The sequence below is a fragment of the Trachypithecus francoisi genome, unplaced genomic scaffold, assembly GCF_009764315.1.
Source record: "Trachypithecus francoisi isolate TF-2019V2 unplaced genomic scaffold, Tfra_2.0 Lachesis_group6, whole genome shotgun sequence".
Taxonomy (NCBI): Eukaryota; Metazoa; Chordata; class Mammalia; order Primates; family Cercopithecidae; genus Trachypithecus; species Trachypithecus francoisi.
The window spans coordinates 101,557,005-101,578,291 of record NW_022681471.1 but is presented as its reverse complement, the minus strand read 5'-3'; the positions used below and the strand labels follow the sequence as shown (position 1 = coordinate 101,578,291).

The window sequence follows — 21,287 nt, the reverse complement described above, 5'->3', positions numbered from 1 at the left end:
TCCAGGAATTTATTCATTTCTTCTAGATTTTCTAGTTTATTTGCAAAGAGGTGTTTATAGTATTCTCTGATGGCAGTTTGTATTTCTGTGGAATTGGTGGTAATATTCCCTTTATCATTTTTTATTGTGTCTATTATTTAATTCTTCTCCCTTTTCTTCTTTATTAGTCTTGCTACTGGTCTATTAGTTTTGTTGGTCTTTTCAAGAAACCAGCTCCTGGATTCATTGATTTTTTGGAGGGTTTTTTGTGTCTCTATCTCCTTCAGTTCTGCTCTGATCTTAGTTATTTCTTGCCTTCTGCTAGCTTTTGAATGTGTTTGCTCTTGCCTCTCTAGTTCTTTTAATTGTGATGTTAGAGTGTCAATTTTAGATCTTTCCTGCTTTCTCTTGTGGGCATTTAGTGTTATAAATTTCCCTCTACACACTGCTTTTAATGTGTCCCAGAGATTCTGGTATGTTGTGTCTTTGTTCTCATCGGTTTCAAAGAATATCTTTACTTCTGCCTTCATTTCATTATTTTCCCAGTAGTCATTCAGGAGCAGCTTGTTTAGTTTTCATGCAGTTGTGCAGTTTTGAGTGAGTCTCTTAATCCTGAGTTCTATTTTGATTGCACTGTGGTCTGAGAGACATTTTTTTGTGTGTGATTTCTGTTCTTTTATGTTTGCTGAGTGCTTTACTTCCAAATATGTGGTCAATTTTGGAATAAGTGTGATGTGGTGCTGAGAAGAATGTATATTCTGTTGATTTGGGGTGGAGAGTTCTGTAGATGTCTATTAGGTCTGCTTGGTGCAGAGCCAAGTTCAATTCCTGGATATCTTATTAACTTTCTGTCTCATAGATCTGTCTAATATTGACAGTGGGGTGTTAAAGTCTCCCATTATTATTGTGTGGCAGTCTAAGTCTCTTTGTAGGTCTCTAAGGACTTGCTTTATGAATCTGGGTGCTCCTATATTGGCTGCATATATATTTAGGATAGTTAGCTCTTCTTGTTTAATTTCTCCCTTTACTGTTATATGATGGACTTTGTCTCTTTTGATCTTGTTGGTTTAAAGTCTGTTTCATCAGAGAGTAGGATTGCAGCCCCTGCTTTTTTTGCTATCCGTTTGCTTGGTAGATCTTCCTCCATCTCTTGATTTTGAGCCTATGTGTGTCTCTGCACATGAGATGGGTCTCCTGAATACAGCACACTGATGGGTGTTGACTCTATCCAATTTGCTAGTCTGTGTCTTTTAATTGGGGCATTTAGCCCATTTACATTTAAGGTTAATATTGTTATGTGTGAATTTGATCCTGTCATTATGATGTTATTTTGCCCGTTAGTTGATGCAGTTTCTTCCTAGTATTGATGGTCTTTACAATTTGGCATGTTTTTGCAGTGGCTGGTACCAGTTGTTCCTTTACATGTTTAGTGCTTCCTTCAGGAGCTCTTGTAAGGCAGGCCTGGTGGTAAAAAAATCTCTCAGCATTTGCTTGTCTAAAGGATTTTATTTCTCCTTCACTTATGAAAGTTAGTTTGGCTGGATATGAAATTCTCAGTTGAAAATTCTTTTCTTGAAGAATGTTGAATATTGGCCCCCACTCTCTTCTGACTTGTAGAGTTTCTGCCAAGAGATCCACTGTTAGTCTGATGGGCTTCCCTTTGTGGGTAACCCGACCTTTCTCTCTGGCTGCTCTTAACATTTTTTCTTTCATTTCAACCTTGATGAATCTGACAATTATGTGTCTTTGGGTTGCTCTTCTTGAGGAGTATCTTTGTGGTGTTCTCTATATTTTCTGAATTTGAATGTTGGCCTGCCTTGCTAGGTTAGGGAAGTTCTCCTGGATGATATCCTGAAGAGTGTTTTCCAACTTGGTTCCATTTTCCCCATCACTTTCAGGTACACCAGTCAAATGTAGATTTGGTCTTTTCACATAGTCCCATATTTCTTGGAGGCTTTGTTTGTTTCTTTTTACTCTTTTTCTCTAAACTTCTCTTCTTGCTTTCTTTAATTAATTTGATCTTCAATCACTGACACCCTTTCTTCCACTTGATTGAATCGACTATTGAAGCTTGTGCATGCGTCTCGTAGTTCTCGTGCCATGGTTTTCAGCTCCATCAGGTCATTTAAGGTCTTCTCTACACTGTTTATTCTAGTTAGCCATTCATCCAATCTTTTTTCAAGGTTTTTGGCTTCCTTGCAATGGGCTCAAACATCTTCCTTTAACTCGGAGAAGTTTGTTATTACCGACCTTCTGAAGCCTACTTCTGTCAGCTCGTCAAATTCATTCTCCATCCAGCTTTCTTCTGTCACTGGCGAGGAACTGCAATCCTTTGGAGGAGAAGTGGCACTTTGGTTTTTAGAATTTTCAGCTTTTCTGCTCTGGTTTCTCCCCATCTTTGTGGTTTTATCTGCCTTTGGTCTTTGATGGTGATGACCTATAGATGGGATTTTGGTGTGGATGTTCTTTTTGTTGATGTTATTCCTTTCTGTTTGTTAGTTTTCCTTCTAATAGTCAGATCCCTCAGCTGCAGGTCTGTTGGAGTTTGCTGGAGGTCCACTCCAGACCCTGTTTGCCTGGGTATCACCAGTGGAAGCTGCAAAACAGCAAGTATTGCAGAACATCAAAAATTGCTGCCTGATCCTTCCTCTGGAAGCTTCGTCCCAGATGGGCACTGGCCTGTATGAGGTATCAGTCAGCCCCTGCTGGGAAGTGTCTCCCAGTTAGGCTACATGGGGGTCAGGGAACCACTTGAGGAGGCAGTCTGTCCGTTCTCAGAGCTCAAACACCATGCTGGGAGAACCACTGCTCTCTTCAGAGCTGTCAGACAGGGATGTTTAAGTCTGCAGAAGTTTCTGCTGCCTTTTGTTCAGCTATGCCCTGCCCACAGAGGTGGAATTTACAGAGGCATCCGGCCTTGTTGAGCTGTGGTGGGCTCCACCCAGTTTGAGCTACCCTGGATGCTTTGTTTACCTACTCAAGCTTCAGCAATGGCGGACGCCCCTCCCCCTGCCAGGCTGCTGCCTTGCAGGTCGATCTCAGATTGCTGTACTAGCAGTGAGCAAGGCTCTGTGGGCGTGGGACCCACCAAGTCAGCTGTGGGATATAATCTCCTGGTGTGCCATTTGCTAAGACCGTTGGAAAAGCACAGTATTTGGGCAGGAGTTTTCCGTTTTTCCAGGTACAGTTTGTCATGGCTTTCCTTAGCTAGGAAAGAGAAATCCCCCAACCCCTTGTGCTTCCCAGGTGAGGCAATGCCCTGCCCTGCTTCGGCTCACCCTCTGTGGGCTGCACCCACTCTCCAAGCAGTCCCAGTGAGATGAACCAGGTACCTCAGTTGGAAATGCAGAAATCACCTGTCTTCTGCGTCGATCACACTGGGAGCTTGCAGACTGGAGCTGTTCCTATTCAGCCATCTTGGAACAGACCTCAAATGTATAATTTCACAATATAGCTAATATACAATTATTAGTAGTATGTTTTACATTCTATTTTACACAGTCTGTGGAATACAATGTGTATTTCACACAACACATCTTATTTAGGACTACCAACATTTTAATTGCTCAGTAGTCACATGTGACTAATGGCTGTCATATTGTACAGGACACATCTAAAGTTACAACTTTCAGGACTTTTGGTCACCTGTCTAACTGTCTGTAAAAATATGGAACACATGAAACATCTGTATTGCCTATCAACACACGAAACACCTGTATTTCTCACCTCCCCCCCAAAGCAAGTTAAAATATTTTTTTTTTCCAAATTAGGCATTTCTTTCTTTTAGATATCTGTCCTCTTCAAGAGCAGTATAACCAATAGTATCTTACTGTCCCCTAACCAGCAATAATAAGAACGTAAATAAAGATGTTATTTATTGAGTTTTTGCTCTGTGCTTTTGGCTAATTGCTTTCATATGTGTTTCATTTCAAGTTGGTTTTATATATACACACGTTATTATATCTTATTTCAAGATGATTTTACTTCAAGCTCTCTCTCTAAGGAGACCACACTCCAAAAAAATAGAATTTATTAAAAGAAATTCAGGAAGAGTTTTACTCTCAAGTAAAAACTAAGAAAATATTGCTGTTTAATTTTAGTTCTACTTGTCTTTACAATTAAGGAAGTGTGGATGCTACTGTAATTCAACTGCACAGTATTTATAGACATTGCTGTAAGCTATTTGATTATGATGCATGACTAGAAACACATAGTTTTGTGTGCAAAGGTTTGTTTATGTCAAGCTGGTATTTAGAGGTCAAGGCCCATTTCTGAATCATTTCCATAAGAATATAAACTTTAATTTAAAAATTAATACCAATTATATAGGTCAATCTTAGTATTAAAAAAATTCCAGAGAGTGACGATTTTTGATAGTAATAACTTTTGATTTTTTTTGTTTTCTTTTGTTTTTGAGACAGTTTTGTTCTGTCGCCCAGGCTGGAGTGCAGTGGTGCGATCTTGGCTCACTGCAACCTCCTCCTCCCGGGTTCAAGTAATTCTCCTGCCTCAGCCTCCCAAGTAGCTGGGATTACAGATGTGTGCCACCATGCCTGGCTAATTTTTGTATTTTTAATAGAAACAAGGTTTCACCATGTTGGCCAGGCTGGTCTCAAACTCCCGACCTCAAGCAGTCCACCCATGTCAGTGTCCCAAAGTGCTGGGATTACAGGCATGAGCCACCATGCTCGGCCTCACTAATAACTTCTATAACAAAGTGTTTAACATTTTATATATTAAATATTTTCAAGAAATTTCATGCTTGGGATATTGTGATATTATATAAAATAAAATAAATGTTATTTTAATAGGGTAATAAATAGAGCATTAAAATGACTTAGAAAGAAAATAAGAACAGTTACCCTAGGGCAATAAGTATTCTGAAAGTTGTTGCATTTATTTCATTTTCCACTTTTTTAAAATTATCTCAGAAAAGCTGTTGAAAAATTACCATTTTAATGGAGATTTTGAAAATATTTCCTTAAACTCTTTCCTTGTTAAAATGTTCTGAATACGTATCAGGTTTAATTCTAATATTGACATCTAGAATTAATTTTCGCTTTATATTGATATGTTTTAAGCTAGAGTAATATCTATAGCTTACCTTTTGTTTTAGAAAACTAAGCCCTGATTAATAGGTCATCTTGTACTTTTGTGTTGTAGGTACAATTACATTTTCTACTATAAGAAGGAAATGTGATGATTGTGAGGATGACACAGATCAAGATCAAGCACTCTCCTGTCTTGATTCAATAACAGAACAATCTAGCATTTTTTATGATGCAGACACGTGTAAGTTTATTATGACAGAGTTTCACTATTAGTTTGCATAAATCCAAATCATCATTCACTTTTGAATGAAATAGTTTACATGCATAATACATATCCAAATTTGTATTGCATATATCTGTAAGAATTTTAATTCAGTATTAACTATATGTAGCATATATTCTGGAGTTCCACTGCTATTAATGTCAATAGTATCAAAATACTTCAGCTAGAAGGGTGCCTACTCTTTCATAATTGTAAAGTTTTACATATTTTTCTGTCACTATACAAAAGCATACAGCAAATTTCTAATAAAATGTTAATGAGTGTATTGATTTAATAATGTAATATGCGTTGCTTACTTCAATATAAGAGATACTAGCAATCTTCCTCATATGCCAAAGAAACTAAACACTATTTTTCCCCCTATATTATAAAGCTTTATTTGAATGTTGTTCAACATCATGTCTTTTTAGTACAAGTTCCAAGGAAAATAAGGTGATGAGGAGTTGGAATACTCAGGGCAGGTTTCCTGGAAATGGGTGAATGAGGTTTTCTTTTATGGGTAAATAGCAGGGATGCAAGGCCTTAGTAAAGAAAAGTGGCTCAACAGGGGCAAACTTGTGGAGACATTTTAAATGTTATACAAAAGAAGAAATCTTTATTGAATGAATTTGTATTAGATAGCATTCTTCACAGAAACAGAAATGATGGAGTGTGTGTCTGTATTTGTGTGTCTGTGTGTACTGAGAGAGAGAGAAAGATTTGCAATTGACACCATTGTGGGAGCTGGTAAATCTGAAATCTGCAAGGCAAGCCAGCAGGCTAAAAAGTCAATGTCAATGTTGCAGCCTTGAGTCCAAATTCCCCAGGATAGGACAGGCAGGCTGGAAACTCAGGCAGTATTTCTATGTTACAGTCTTGAGAAAAAATTCTTTCTTTTTGGGGGAACATCAGTGGTTGCACGTTAGGCCTTCAACTCATTGGAGGAGGCCTACTCAATGGAGGATGATTTGCTTTACTCAGATTATACTAACATAAATATTAATCACATTTCTAAAATAGCTTCACAGGAACATCTAGACTAGTGTTTGTTGATACAACTGGGCAGTATAGCCCAGCAAAGTTGACACATGAAATTAAGCATCACAGAATCCATGGACTAAAGAGTGGTATTTAGAAATATTCAGAATGATTTGGGAAGAGAAGTTGGGCTAGTTAGACTACTGCAATGGCAAACTGAGTTTAAAGTGAAGACAACCAGGTCTTTTATGATGATGGTGGTGGTGGAAATATAGAATATCACTAAAGATGAGAAATATTTCAGAGACTAGCATGGGATGCCTGTCCTTATAGAAGATAACGAAAAAGGGTATTGATTCCAAAAAATAATATAGAGTTTGTTTGTATTTTTGTCAATAGAAAAAAATAAGACAGAAATTCAGAAAGAAAGAAAAAAGTTTGGGAGACTATAACACTTAGCAAAGTTTTGTACTTCCTGATGTTGATCTGACATCAAGACATTTACATAGCAATATCCAGTTGCCAATTGAATCTTTATAGCTGAGACTAGGAGAAAAACAATATTAACATGGGTTGAAAAGGTTTAGGGTCTCTTTCAGTGAAATCATGCAGGTGAGACAAAGGAATAGATAATTGCTGTAGATGTGTTATGCTAAAAGTTAAATCTTCATTAATATCTAGGACAGAAGAACCATGAAGGAAAAACTTCATGAGGGTTAAAGTGTTCAGAAGAGTTTGAAGGAAAATCAAAATATTATGATTTTATGTTAATAGGCTAAAAAAGACTGATCTCTAATAAACATACTAACCTACATATCAACAGGTTGAAAGATAGATTAAAAGCTAGGAAAAGTGTACCTGACAACATTTAAGGTATCCCTAGTTCTTCAAACAGGCCTTTTCATATCCTTACTCTCAGACAGAATAACTTTTCCCCTATAATAACATGGATTCTTTTTTAAAGACTGCTCCACAGTATATTTATTTTCAATTGAAAAATCTTCTAGCTTTCTGCTCATCAAAGAAATGAAAGCAACACCTAAATCAGAATGTTTTAACCTTCCGATAGGAAAATATGAAAGATAACGGTAACACTCCCTTTTAATGAGAATCAGATCAAGAGACAATCTCATGCATTACAACAGAAATTTAAATTGATAAAAACTTTTTGAAGAGAACATTTATAGTATGTTTAAAATTTTAATAATTTTTTATCTTCTTCAATCCAATGATTCAGTCTAAGGAATTTGTTAGAGTATTCAAAGATATACAAAAAATACAATATTAAGAATGTTTCTTATGTGATACATTGAATAATTGAAACTAAAGTTTTAATAGTGAATATTTTCTGAATAATATAATGTGTATATTTTTATGTACATATGAATGTATCAATTATGTATATTGTATACACCCCACTATATTTATGTGTGTATGTCTATATATCTGTGTCTTTCTTGATATTTTAAACCTGAAATTTTATACAAATATATTAAGTAGCTGTCATTTTGTCATGAAATTATGAAGAACTTCCATCTTGATGCTATTCAGGAATTTCTAAAATCACTATAGTGAATGCTGTTGATTTTATAATTAGAAAAATAGTTTAAGTTGTTTAAGATTCAAAGTTTAAAAACATCATTATTTTGTTGGTGTTTTCATTAATAAATCATTCACCAATCCCACTCTAATCAATAAATCATACTCAATGTACATGTTTAGCACTGTAGGAACTAAATCAGCTACATCACAACACTGCCACATGTGATAGTCACAGTAATTATAAATAATAGGTGTTATTGCCCCTGCGATGGTTAATTTCATGTGACAACTTAGCCAGGCCACGAGGCCCAGATATTTGGTCAGCTTTATTTTTAATGTTTCTGAGAATATGTTTTATGGATGAGATTAACATTTGAATCCATGGACTTTGAATAAAGCAGATTATCCTCCATAATGTGGTTGAGCTTCATCCAATCAGTTGAAAACCTTAGTAAAATAAAATCTGACCTACCCCAGTATACTTCAGATTTTGGGTTTACCAAGCCTCCACAGTTGTATAAGCCAATTTCTTAAAATCTCTCTTTTTTGCTCTCTTCTTTACACATCCTGCTAGTTCCATCTCTCTGGAGAACCATGACAAATATAGTCCCTGTTCCACAAGTGGGCAGACTCTTGAGATTCTTTGCCAAAAATCACAAGCTCATGGTGGTCACATTGGGATTTGAACCCTGGTCTTATAACTCTGAGTCATTCCACTGATCTTTGCACTAACCCAGAGTCATGAAGCAATCTCCTCAGTCATAGCTAATGTTTATTTCCAGAATTATTTTCTCTGTGAGTTCAGTGTGGGTTAAAACACTGGAAAGGCCCAGATAAAATATGCATAAGGTACCTAGAAGGGAAAACACTTTTCATTTTAAGAACTTTGATTTATTTTTGAGAAGTCACATTTAAATGTCATGAAAGCACTTAAAGTGCTTTTATAAAATTGAAGGAGCAAATGTGAGCAGAGGCTTCCTTAATAATCTCCCATCAGTATAAATTTGGTAACCTTATTTTCTGCACATTTCTGCTTTTAAGGGAATAAACTGATGTCTGAAAAATAAACAAGTACAGGAGTCAGTTCAAAATGTGGAAATAAATTTGCCCTCAATAACTCCTCATAGTTATTTGGAATAAGAACTCAACTGGGTCTTATTAATTGTAACTATTTTTTTCTCTTTCTCCCTCTTACTAGCTGTTTACTTTAAATATCTGGATTGTTCTCAGGTCCACCAATCTTATAAGTATTTTAGATACCTAAGGTGTTGAAACAACATGCAAAATAGTACAATACAGGATGGTACAGAACAGTGCAGTGCAGTAAAATACAATGTCATGCAGTACAATCCAATACAAAGCTACAAATGCCATACAGTGGCATACTACACAATACGATGCTATTCAGTGTCATACAGTGCCATAAAATACAATACAATGCAATGCAAAACATATACTCATGAAAAACATTTTCAGTTGAGAGAAACACTGAGAATTCCACTGGTTTGGGCTTCTTATTTCATAGATGAGGAAACTGAGGCCCAAAGAGGTTAGCAATTTACCTAAATAAATTAATCTAGCATAACAGTTCTTGAAATCTTTTAAACATGCCAATACTGATGTGAATATGTATACAATTTACTGAAATTGGAGGACAATCTTAAACCATGACCTAGTTCAACACAGGAAAAGAAAAGAATATCAAAGTGGGAAGCTGAACAGAGAGGAAAAACAAAACAAAACAAAACTGATTTTGATGGACGTAAAAAACCTTTTTATGAAGGGCCTGGTAGATGAGGATTCCAATTTTAGCCTGAGGGAGTATGGTTTTGGTTATCATCAGGGGCAGAATTACCTGCTTTTTAAAAATATTAGGGAAGCAAGATATAAAAATAATTGTCTCACTACTTAGTCTGTGCCCCTTAAGACTTTCCTTGGGCTAAATTCTTAGGATCCTTTTTCAAATTTTCAGGAAACATGCAGTCTCATTTTCCTGGCTTTCTCCTTATAGTAGATTCTTATGGTCCTGGAAATGCAGCATTGTGAATCGTAATGACTTATTTAGATATATCTATGTACAAATACATGAATAGTTTGTCAATGAGAAAAAAGATTGGTTATTTCTTTTTGAAACATTAATCCTTAACTTAAAAGTAAAACATTCTGAAATTAATTTTATGGAAGAACTTAATGAGTTACTGGCATAGGTATAGGGCCAGGAGCTTGTACAGGACATTCTCTTGGCCATGTAAGGTTGGAGCTTCTCTTAGTCCTCACTAACTGTGATAAAAACAGCTTCCCACCCTTTCTTCAGCTGTCTTGACAAAAAGTCCATTAAAAAAAAAGATTGAAAATGATGTCTGTTCATGATTCTCAAATGTGTATGTTAAGTATGGTATTCTGAAGACTATATTTAAAAAGTGATGTTTTGGTTTGTTTTTCAGATGATTATTTTAACAATTTAAGATTCTGGTATAATCTTGAGATCCATAGCACTCCTGGACCACCCATAGACATTATGGAGCTGACATGTATTGCTCTGGTAAGTGCCCATTACATGTTCATAGACTCTGTCATTTTGTGAGCAGTTAGACCTTTTGTTGTATAGTAAATTACTTACTATCCCTATAAACGTCTGTATCAGATGATTGTATTAAGATAAATTAGTCAATCATAGCAATTTTATTTTTAAATCTAGTACTATGGACTTAAATGCTTTTGGAAAACATATTTTTGTTATATGTTATCTTATAGTGACTGCGTTGATTAGCATTCTGTCTGTTTCAAGAGTTACTAAAGCAAACTTACCCTTAGCCTACGTGTTTGTTCACACATAGATGATAAAAACAGGATTGTGCTACTAGACTCTTTCAGCCTTGCTTCTTCCTGGTTTCTACAGCAGACCTTTCACTTGGAAACATATTTGCAGCAACTGGCATATATTTGGGGTTTCCATTAATACTCCGAATAGATTTGTCTGATGTGAATTGCTAAAATGTTACTAAATTTGTGTCCAAAATTATTTAATAAAGTTAAATATTAAGAGTCTTATTTTAAATGAAACATGAGGACAATATTGCTATTAATAATGTTTTAATTAAATTTAGTTTCCTTATTGTTAGTGCTCAAGTATTTAAATTGATAATAATAAATGTTAGTTTTATTTTTAAATATGTGGATAGATTTCTTTATAGAATTGATTACTTAGAATCTTGAGCTTTGGCGCCAGTAAATAGAAAGTGAAAAAGCAAAGATTTAAAATATTATAAGTTTAGAAATTGATTATTTGCCCACCAGATTTCTGGGTAAATCTCCATTTAGGCATAGAAGATGAATGATTAAAATTTTGAAATGTGCTCAAGTATAGATTGCAAAAGCATTATCTTCTAAGTGGAAAACTATTTAATATGATGGTAGGATCATTTCACTCAATGAAAATATCTTATTTCTGTTAATTGGTTACCACTGCAGTGTAAAATCTTCCTTAAAGGTTATTTTAAAATGTAAATTAAAATGTATCCCTTTATCAATATATAGAGAAAAAAATTTAAATAGGCTTTGAAAAAACTGAGTGCATGATGTAGCAACTCAGAAAAGGAGAAATTGGCTTTCTTATTAACTATATGCTTAAAATAGGAATGAAGATGACAAAATATACAAAACAAACATAAATAAATACAATTTTAAAAGAAATTATAGATGGCCAATTGTTGCATCTACTCATTAAATGGTGTATAAAGTGCCTTTTTTTTCTACAAGAGCTATTAGTCCTTCAAGAAAATACTGATAGAAATTGAGATTTTTATAGCTCTCAACCTTAAAAGGTGAAGACTGTCTGAGAAATATACACCATCAGGGTACTTTATGTGCATATGTAAGAAGGCTGAGCAAAAAGCAAAAACAAACAAACAAAAAACCAAAACCAAAACCAAAAAACCACTACTTATCTCTTTGAGAAATTTCAAATATGTTTTCATTTATGAAATTAAATTTGCATATACCCTTTCAGGAATATATTATTTAAATAAATAATGTACTTTTGAATAATGACACTTGTTCATTTTTCATCAAGGACTTGCCCCTCCCCATGTATATTATATGTAATCCTAATTCAGTTTGTACTGATTTCCTATAAGTTTTCAATTTAAACCTCTTTTGTGGCCGGGCGCGGTGGCTCAAGCCTGTAATCCCAGCACTTTGGGAGGCCGAGACGGGCGGATCACGAGGTCAGGAGATCGAGACCATCCTGGCTAACACTGTGAAACCCCGTCTCTACTAAAAAATACAAAAAAAAAAAAAAAACTAGCCGGGCGAGGTGGCGGGCGCCTGTAGTCCCAGCTACTCGGGAGGCTGAGGCAGGAGAATGGCGTAAACCCGGGAGGCGGAGCTTGCAGTGAGCTGAGATCCGGCCACTGCACTTCAGCCTGGGCGACAGAGCGAGACTCTGTCTCAAAAAAAAAAAAAAAACCTCTTTTTGTTTTGGCACCACAGTGGGATATGTGTAACTCGTCTTATGCACATATATATTTCTAATTGCTATCATTATTGCTTTTATTATTTGTTATGAACAGTTAGCATAGTTATTTCATAAATATACTTAAATAATATTATTTCATGTTCTACTTAGATTAAGCACAATTATTGAGTCCCCTTTTCATTGAGTAGTTTTACATTATAATGCAGGAGCGAAACCTCTTAACACATAACAGCTGCTAGATAGTTCCCTTTGTTACTATAGACAGGTTTGCTGTATTAATTAAATGTTCACATTTAACTGAGATTTGTTGAGAACGGACATCTTTTTCAACTAAGTTTACCAACTTAGCCTATCATGGCTAGTGATGTTGCCAAATTATTTAGTTTTCTCACGTTTCTAGTCATAATTTTTGAAGGTAAAAATGTATTCCCTCTTTAACTTTCAGACATGAAGATTTGTTTACTAGAAATAGTATGATTTCTTTTTAATAATGCCATCAAATGAAACTTTTGTCCATTCTTTGAAGAAGATGCTTTCTGACTACTTTCAGAAGTATACTGAAATTGTGGTCCTCACTTGTATATTATTTCCTGATATTATTGACTGCATATTCTGTTCAGGTGAATCATTTGAGAAATACTTTATTTAAACTTTATACCTCCAGATGTGGCAATGGTTCACTCAAGATACTAAGCCATCTCTTATTTTTTTATCTGCATCTCAGTTTTTATTACATTCAACTCAATTTCCACATTTTTTCTAGAGATGAGTGATTGATCAGAATCTCTCTAAAATAGGGTTCATGTAAGAAATACTTACAATCTTGAAACACATGTATTTGGTTACTTCTTACTGCAGGTTCCAAAACCAGATTACATTTTCAGTAAATAATACTTGTTTGTTAGTAGTCCATTCTCTGTTGGTATAAAGTATTTAGGATTTCCTTTGGAAATTTTGACATGTAATAGCTGCTGTTCCATTTTGTTTGATCTCAAAAATCTCTTGTATTTCATATAGTTTGGCTATGGGAGAATGATGACAATAAACCACTGTCTTTCCACTGACACTCAATAACTCTAATATATAGCACTGAGCTGTAAACACTTTGTGGAAACAAAACTTAACTGTGTAAGAAACTTTTTGTATAATTTACGTTTTAAACAGCCATAGCCTTCAAAATACTTACTTCATTGTCACTGAAAGTTGCATGATCATTTACTTCTTTCTGAGCTTTTAATTCTATAAACAACTTTCAATTGAATTCACTATATTGTTAATAAAGAGATCCAGAAATCTCTCCACAAACTAGCAAAAGAAAAGCACAGTTAAAAACACTGTTAATCCTCTTGGTGTCAAACATAAAGGCATCCATACAAAACAACACAAGTGAGACCAGGTGTGGTGGCTTATGACTGTAATCCAAGCACTTTGGGAGGCCAAGGTGGGAAGCTTGCTTGAGCTCGGCTGTTTGAGACCAGCCTGAGCAACATAGTGAGACCTTGTCTCTAGTAAAAAAAAAAATAAAAATTTATTTAATTATTTATTTATTTATTTTTATTATACTTTAACTTCTAGGGTACATGTGCATAACGTGCAGGTTTGTTACATATGTATACTTGTGCCATGTTGGTGTGCTGCACCCATCAACTCATCAGCACCCATCAATTCGTCATTTATATCATGTATAACTCCCAATGCAATCCCTCCCCCCTCTCCCCTCCCCATGATAGGCCCTGGTGTGTGATGTTCCCCGTCCCAAGTCCAAGTGATCTCATTGTTCAGTTCCCACCTATGAGTGAGAACATGCGGGTTTGGTTTTCTGTTCTTGTGATAGTTTGCTAAGAATGATGGTTCCAGCTGCATCCGTGTCCCTACAAAGGACACAAACTCATCCTTTTTATGGCTGCATAGTATTCCACGGTGTATATGTGCCACATTTTCTTAATCCAGTCTGTCACAGATGGACATTTGGGTTGATTCCAAGTCTTTGCTATTGTGAATAGTGCCGCAATAAACATACGTGTGCATGTGTCTTTGTAGTAGAGTAATTTATAATCCTTTGGGTATATACCCAGTAGTGGGATGGCTGGGTCATATGGACATCTAGTTCTAGATCCTTGAGGAATTGCCATACTGTTTTCCATAATGGTTGAACTAGTTTACAATCCCACCAACAGTGTAAAAGTGTTCCTATTTCTCCACATCCTCTCCAACACCTGTGTTTCCTGACTTCTTGATGATTGCCATTCTAACTGGTGTGAGATGGTATCTCATTGTGGTTTTGATTTGCATTTCTCTGATGGCGAGTGATGATGAGCATTTTTTCATGTGTCTGTTGGCTGTATGAATGTCTTCTTTTGAGAAATGTCTGTTCATATCCTTTGCCCACTTTTTGATGGGGTTGTTTGTTTTTTTCTTGTAATTTGTTTGAGTTCTTTGTAGGTCTGGATATTAGCCCTTTGTCAGATGAGTAGATTGCAAACATTTTCTCCCATTCTGTAGGTTGCCTGTTCACTCTGATGGTAGTTTCTTTTGCTGTGCAGAAACCTTTAGTTTGATTAGATCCCATTTGTCAATTTTGGCTTTTGCTGCCGTTGCTTTTGGTGTTTTAGACATGAAGTCCTTCCCATGCCTATGTCCTGAATGGTACTACCCAGGTTTTCTTCTAGGGTTTTTATGGTATTAGGTCTAACATTTAAGGCTCTAATCCATCTTGAATTAATTTTCATATAAGGAGTAAGAAAGGATCCAGTTTCAGCTTTCTACTTATGGCTAGCCAATTTTCCCAGCACCATTTATTAAATAGGGAGTCCTTTCCCCATTTCTTGTTTCTCTCGTTTGTCAAAATCAGATGGCTGTAGATGTGTGGTATTATTTCTGAGGACTCTGTTCTGTTCCATTGGTCTATATCTCTGTTGTGGTACCAGTACCATGCTGTTTTGATTACTGTAGCCTTGTAGTATAGTTTGAAGTCAGGTAGTGTGACGCCTCCAGCTTTGTTCTTTTGACTTAGGATTGTCTTGGCAATGCGGGCTCTTTTTTGGTTCCATATGAACTTTAAAGCAGTTTTTCCAATTCTGTGAAGAAACTCATTGGTAGCTTGGTGGGGATGGCATTGAATCTATAAATCACCTTGGGCAGTATGGCCATTTTCACGATATTGATTCTTCCTATCCATGAGCATGGTATGTTCTCCATTTATGTGTCCTCTTTATTTCACTGAGCAGTGGTTGTAGTTCTCCTTGAAGAGGTCCTTACATCCCTTGTAAGTTGGATTCCTAGGTGTTTTATTCTCTTTGAAGCAATTGTGAATGGAAATTTATTCCTGATTGGTTGTCTGTCTGTTACTGGTGTATAAGAATGCTTGTGATTTTTGCACATTGATTTTGTATCCTGAGACTTTGCTGAAGTTGCTTATCAGCTTAAGGAGATTTTGGGCTGAGACAATGGGGTTTTCTAAATATACAATCATGTCATCTGCAAACAGGGACAATTGACTTCTTCTTTTCCTAACTGGATACCCTTGATTTCTTTCTCTTGCCTGATTGCCCTAGCCAGAACTTCCAACACTATGTTGAATAGGAGTGGTGAGAGAGGGCATCCCTGTCTTGTGCCAGTTTTCAAAGGGAATTTTTCCAGTTTTTGCCCATTCAGTATGATATTAGCTGTGGGTTTGTCATAAACAGCTCTTATTATTTTGAGGTACATTCCATCAATACCGAATTTATTGAGCATTTTTAGCATGAAGGGCTGTTGAATTTTGTCAAAGCCTTTTCTGCATCTATTGAGATAATCATGTGGTTCTTGTCTTGGTTCTGTTTATATGCTGGATATGTTTATTGATTTGCGAATGATTGAACCAGCCTTGCATCCCAGGATGAAGCCCACTTCATCAGGGTGGATAAGCTTTTTGATGTGCTGCTGAATCCGGTTTGCCAGTATTTTATTGAGAATTTTTGCATCGATGTTCATCAGGGATATTGGTCTAAAATTCTCTTTTTTTGTTGTGTCTCTGCCAGGCTTTGGTATCAGGTGATGTTGGCCTCATAAAATCAGTTAGGGAGGATTCCTCTTTTTCTATTGATTGGAATAGTTTCAGAAGGAATGGTACCAGCTCCTCCTTGTACCTCTGGTGGAATTCAGCTGTGAATCCATCTGGTCCTGGACTTTTTTGGTTGGTAGGCTATTAATTATTGCCTCAATTTCACAGCCTGCTATTGATCTATTCAGGGATTCAACTTCTTCCTGATTTAGTCTTGGAAGAGTGTAAGTGTCCAGGAAATTATCCATTTCTTCTAGATTTTCTAGTTGATTTGCGTAGAGGTGTTTATAGTATTTTCTGATGGTAGTTTGTATTTCTGTGGGGTCGGTAGTGATATCCCCTTTATCATTTTTATTGCGTCTATTTGATTCCTCTCTCTTTTTTCTTTATTAGTCTTGTTAGCGGTTCTGTCAATTTTGTTGATCTTTTCAAAAAACCAACTCCTGGATTCATTGATTTTTTGGAGGGTTTTTTGTGTCTCTATCTCCTTCACTTCTACTCTGATCTTAGTTATTTCTTGCCTTCCGCTAGCTTTTGAATGTGTTTGCTCTTGCCTCTCTAGTTCTTTTAATTGTGATGTTAGAGTGTCAATTTTAGATCTTTCCTGCTTTCTCTTGTGGGCATTTAGTGCTTATAAATTTCCCTCTACACACTGCTTTAAATGTGTCCCAGGGATTCTGGTATGTTGTATCTTTGTTCTCATTGGTTTCAAAGAACATCTTTATTTCTGCCTTCATTCGTTATGTACCCAGTAGTCATTCAGGAGCAGGTTGTTCAGTTTCCATGTAGTTGAGTGGTTTTGATTGAGTTTCTTAGTCCTGAGTTCTAGTTTGATTGCACTGTGGTCTGAGAGACAGTTTTTTAATTTTTCTGTTTCTACATTTGCTAAGGAGTGCTTTACTTCCAATTATGTGGTCAATTTTGGAATAAGTGTGATGTGGTGCTGAGAAGAATGTATATTCTGTTGATTTGGGGTGGAAAGTTCTATAGACATCTATTAGGTCCGCTTGGTGCAGAGATGAGTTCAATTCCTGGATATCTTGTTAATTTCTGTCTCGTTGATCTGTCTAATGTTAAGAGTGGAGTGTTGAAGTCTCCCATTATTATTGTATGGGAGTCTAAGTCTCTTTGTAAGTCTCTAAGGACTTGCTTTTGAATTTGGGTGCTCCTGTATTGGGTGCATATATATTTAGGATAGTTAGCTCTTCCTGTTGAATTGATCCCTTTACCTATGTAATGGCCTTCTTTGTCTCTTTTGATCTGATGGTTTAAAGTCTATTTTATCAGAGACTAGGATTGCAACCCCTGCTTTTTTTTGTTCTCCATTTGCTTGGTAGATCTTCCTCCATCCCTTTATTTTGAGCCTATGTATGTCTCTGCCTGTGAGATGGGTCTCCTGAATACAGCAGACTGACGGGTCTTGACTCTTTATCCAGTTTGCCAGTCTGTGTCTTTTAATTGGAGCATGTAGTCCATTTACATTTAAGGTTAAATGTTATGTGTGACCTTGATCCAGCCATTATGATATTAACTGGTTATTTTGCTCGTTAGTTGATGCAGTTTCTTCCTAGCCTTGATGGTCTTTCCATTTTGGCATGTTTTTGCAATGGCTGGTACCGGTTGTTCCTTTCCATGTTTAGGGCTTCCTTCAGGGTCTCTTGTAAGGCGGGCCTGGTGGTGACAAAATCTCTAAGCATTTGCTTATCTGTAAAGGATTTTATTTCTCCTTCACTTATGAAAATAGTTTGGCTGGATATGAAATTCTGGGTTTAAAATTCTTTTCTTTAAGAATGTTGAATATTGGCCCCCACTCTCTCTGGCTTGTAGAGTTTCTGCTGAGAGATCTGCTGTTAGTCTGATGGACTTCCCTTTGTGGGTAACCGACCTTTCTCTCTGGCTGCCCTTAAGATTCTTTCCTTCATTTCAACTTTGGTGAATCTGGCAATTATGTGTCTTGGAGTTGTTCTTCTCGAGGAGTATCTTGTGTCATTCTCTGTATTTCCTGAATTTGAATGTTGGCCTGCCTACTAGGTTGGGGAGTTCTCTGGATGATATCCTGAAGAGTGTTTTCCAACTTGGTTCCATTTTCCCCCTGACTTTCAGGCACCCCAATCAGACGTAGATTTGGTCTTTTTACATAATCCCATATTTCTTGCAGGCTTTGTTCATTTCTTTCTTCTTTTTTCTTTTGGTTTCTCTTCTCGCTTCATTTCATTCATTGATCCTCAATCGCTGATACTCCTTCCTCCAGTTGATTGAGTCGGTTAATGAAGCTTGTGCATTTGTCACGTATTCTCGTGTCATGGTTTTCATCTCTGTCATTTCTTTATGACCTTCTCTGCATTAATTAGTCTAGCTGTCAATCTTCCACTCTTTTTTCAAGATTTTGAGTTTCTTGCGCTGGGTACGTAATTCCTCCTTTAGCTCTGAGAAGTTTGATAGACTGAAGCCTTCTTCTCTCATCTCGTCAAAGTCATCTCTCTGACCAGCTTTGATCGTTGCTGGTGATGAGCTGCGCTCCTTTGCAGGGGGAGATGCGCTCTATTTTTTGAATTTCCAGCTTTTCTGCCCTGCTTTTTCCCCATCTTTGTGGTTTTATCTGTCTCTGGTCTTTGATGATGGTGATGTATGATGGGGTTTGGTATAGGTGTCCTTCCTGTTTGACAGTTTTCCTTGTGACAGTCAGGACCCTCAGCTGTAGGTCTGTTGGAGATTGCTTGAGGTCCACTCCAGACCCTGTTTGCCTGGGTATCAGCAGCAGAGGTTGCAGAAGATTGAATATTGCTGAACAGCGAGTGTTCCTGTCTGATTCTTCCTTTGGAAGCTTCCTCTCAGGGGTGTACTCCAGCCTGTGAGGTGTGGGGTGTCACACTGCCCCTAGTGGGGGATGTCTCCCAGTTAGGCTACTCAGGGGTCAGGGACCCACTTGAGCAGGCAGTCTGTCCGTTCTCAGATCTCAACCTCCGTGTTGGGAGATCCACTGCTCCCTTCAAAGCTGTCAGACAGAGTCGTTTGCGTCTGTAAAGGTTTCTGCTGCTTTTGTTGTTGTTGTTGTTAACTGTGCCCTGTCCCCAGAGGTGGAGTCTACAGAGAGAGGCAGGTTTCCTTGAGCTGCTGTGAGCTCCACCCAGTTCGAGCTTCCCAGCGGCTTTGTTTACCTACTTAAGCCTCAGCAATGGCGGGCACCCCTCCCCCAGCCTCGCTGCTGCCTTGCGGTTAGATCGCAGACTGCTGTGTTAGCAATGAGGGAGGCTCCGTGGCCGTGGGACCCTCTTGGCCAGGTGTGGGATATATTCTCCTGGTGTGCCCGTTTGCTTAAAGCACGGTATTGGGGTGGGAGTTACCTGGTTTTCCAGGTGTTGTGTGTCTCAGTTCCCCTGGCTAGGAAAAGGGATTTCCTTCCCCCTTGTGCTTCCCAGGTGAGGCGATGCCTCGCCCTGCTTCAGCTCTCGCTGGTCGGGCTGAAGCAACTGATCAGCACCGATTGTCCTGCACTCCCTAGTGAGATGACCCCAGTACCTCAGTTGAAAATGCAGAATCACCGGTCTTCTGTGTCACTCGCGCTGGGAGTTGGAGACTGGAGCTGTTCCTATTCGGCCATCTTGCTCCGCCCCCCAAAATAAAAATTTAAAAAACACATATGAGTTGCCAACCATTTTTTAAAAGTTTTTAGTTTTAGCCTCCATAATGTATTTAATGTTTTTAATGTATTTTCTTCTTTCATCCTTTTTTTTTTTTTTTTGAGATGGAGTTTTGCTCTTGTTGCCCAGGCTGATGTGCAATGGCATGATCTTGGCTCACTGCAACCTCCACCTCCCGGGTTCAAGTGATTCTCCTGCCTCGGCCTCCTGAGTAGCTGGGATTACAGGCATAGGTCTTCATGGCTGGCTAATTATGTATTTTTAGTAGAGACGGGGTTTCTCCATGTTGGTCAGGCTGGTCTTGAACTCCCAACCTCAGGTGATCCACCCCTCCTCAGCCTCCCAAAGTGTTGGGATTATAGGCATGAGCCACCGCACCCGGCCTCTTTCATACTTTTTATACTTTATTTTTCTAGATGAAAGATCATATATCATAAGGTGTGGTCCATGACATTGAAATTTTTCTTCCTCATTAAATGTTGAGGAAGCAAAATTAGCATTCTGCTTTTAATTTATCCTGACAAGTTGTAAAAAATTCTTAAATACTATTTTTGAATCCAGAAAATATATCTCATGGTCTAATTTGAGTTAAATACAAAAAATGTAGATGTTGCTATGGAATACTATTTTGATTAATGTTGAAAACACTCATATACAAAAATATTCTATAAAAACTAGAATTATGGTAAAATCTCATCTCTAATCTGCCTATACTCTATTTAAAAAACATTTAAAGTACTTGTTGGCTCCCAAAAGATATAATGTTCTTCCTAAAATTATAGAGTTAATATACTTGGATTTAATATCTACATTAATTGCCAGAATATTTCCTGAATCATTTACTTATTTGTAAATTCTGAATTGATTTTGTGCATAATGTCTGTGGCTTTAAAGGTCAGCAATAATTAGCCACTTTCACTTCAACTGACTGTGGAATCAAGGCCATGCCTAGAATTAAACTGTCAACTGTCTGCACTTCACTGAAGTGCCTAATTAAAGGGAAAAGGGTGTGTGTTGGGGAGGGTCTGCTGTCCAAACAAGGTGCTCTGCCAAAAGGAAGGATGCATTTATTCACTCTTTCTCTCTCAGTGTCCCCCAATCCTCCCATTCTCCCTCCACGCCCTCTCTTCCTCCCTCCCTCTTCCCTTCCCCCGGCCGCCTCCCCCCGCCCCACCCCCCTCACCTTATTTCTTTTTATTTTTTCATCAAAGTCATCTCTGCTGGCCAAGCTCTGTGCTCTGAAGGCTGATTCCTTTTCTAGTGTTCACACATACAACTTTTCCAGTAACGATTCTGTATAGAATTTCAACAAACA

At 37.3% G+C, this 21,287-nt stretch overlaps 1 protein-coding gene across 1 annotated transcript in view; it reads left to right on the top strand.

The window, feature by feature from the left end:
* Window positions 1–21,287, top strand: part of CFAP47 (cilia and flagella associated protein 47) — a 480,485-nt gene that overhangs the window by 335,425 nt on the left and 123,773 nt on the right. Inside the window, 2 exon segments of the mRNA XM_033201412.1 lie at window positions 5,143–5,271; window positions 10,257–10,354. Coding sequence (XP_033057303.1) covers window positions 5,143–5,271; window positions 10,257–10,354 — 227 coding nt within the window.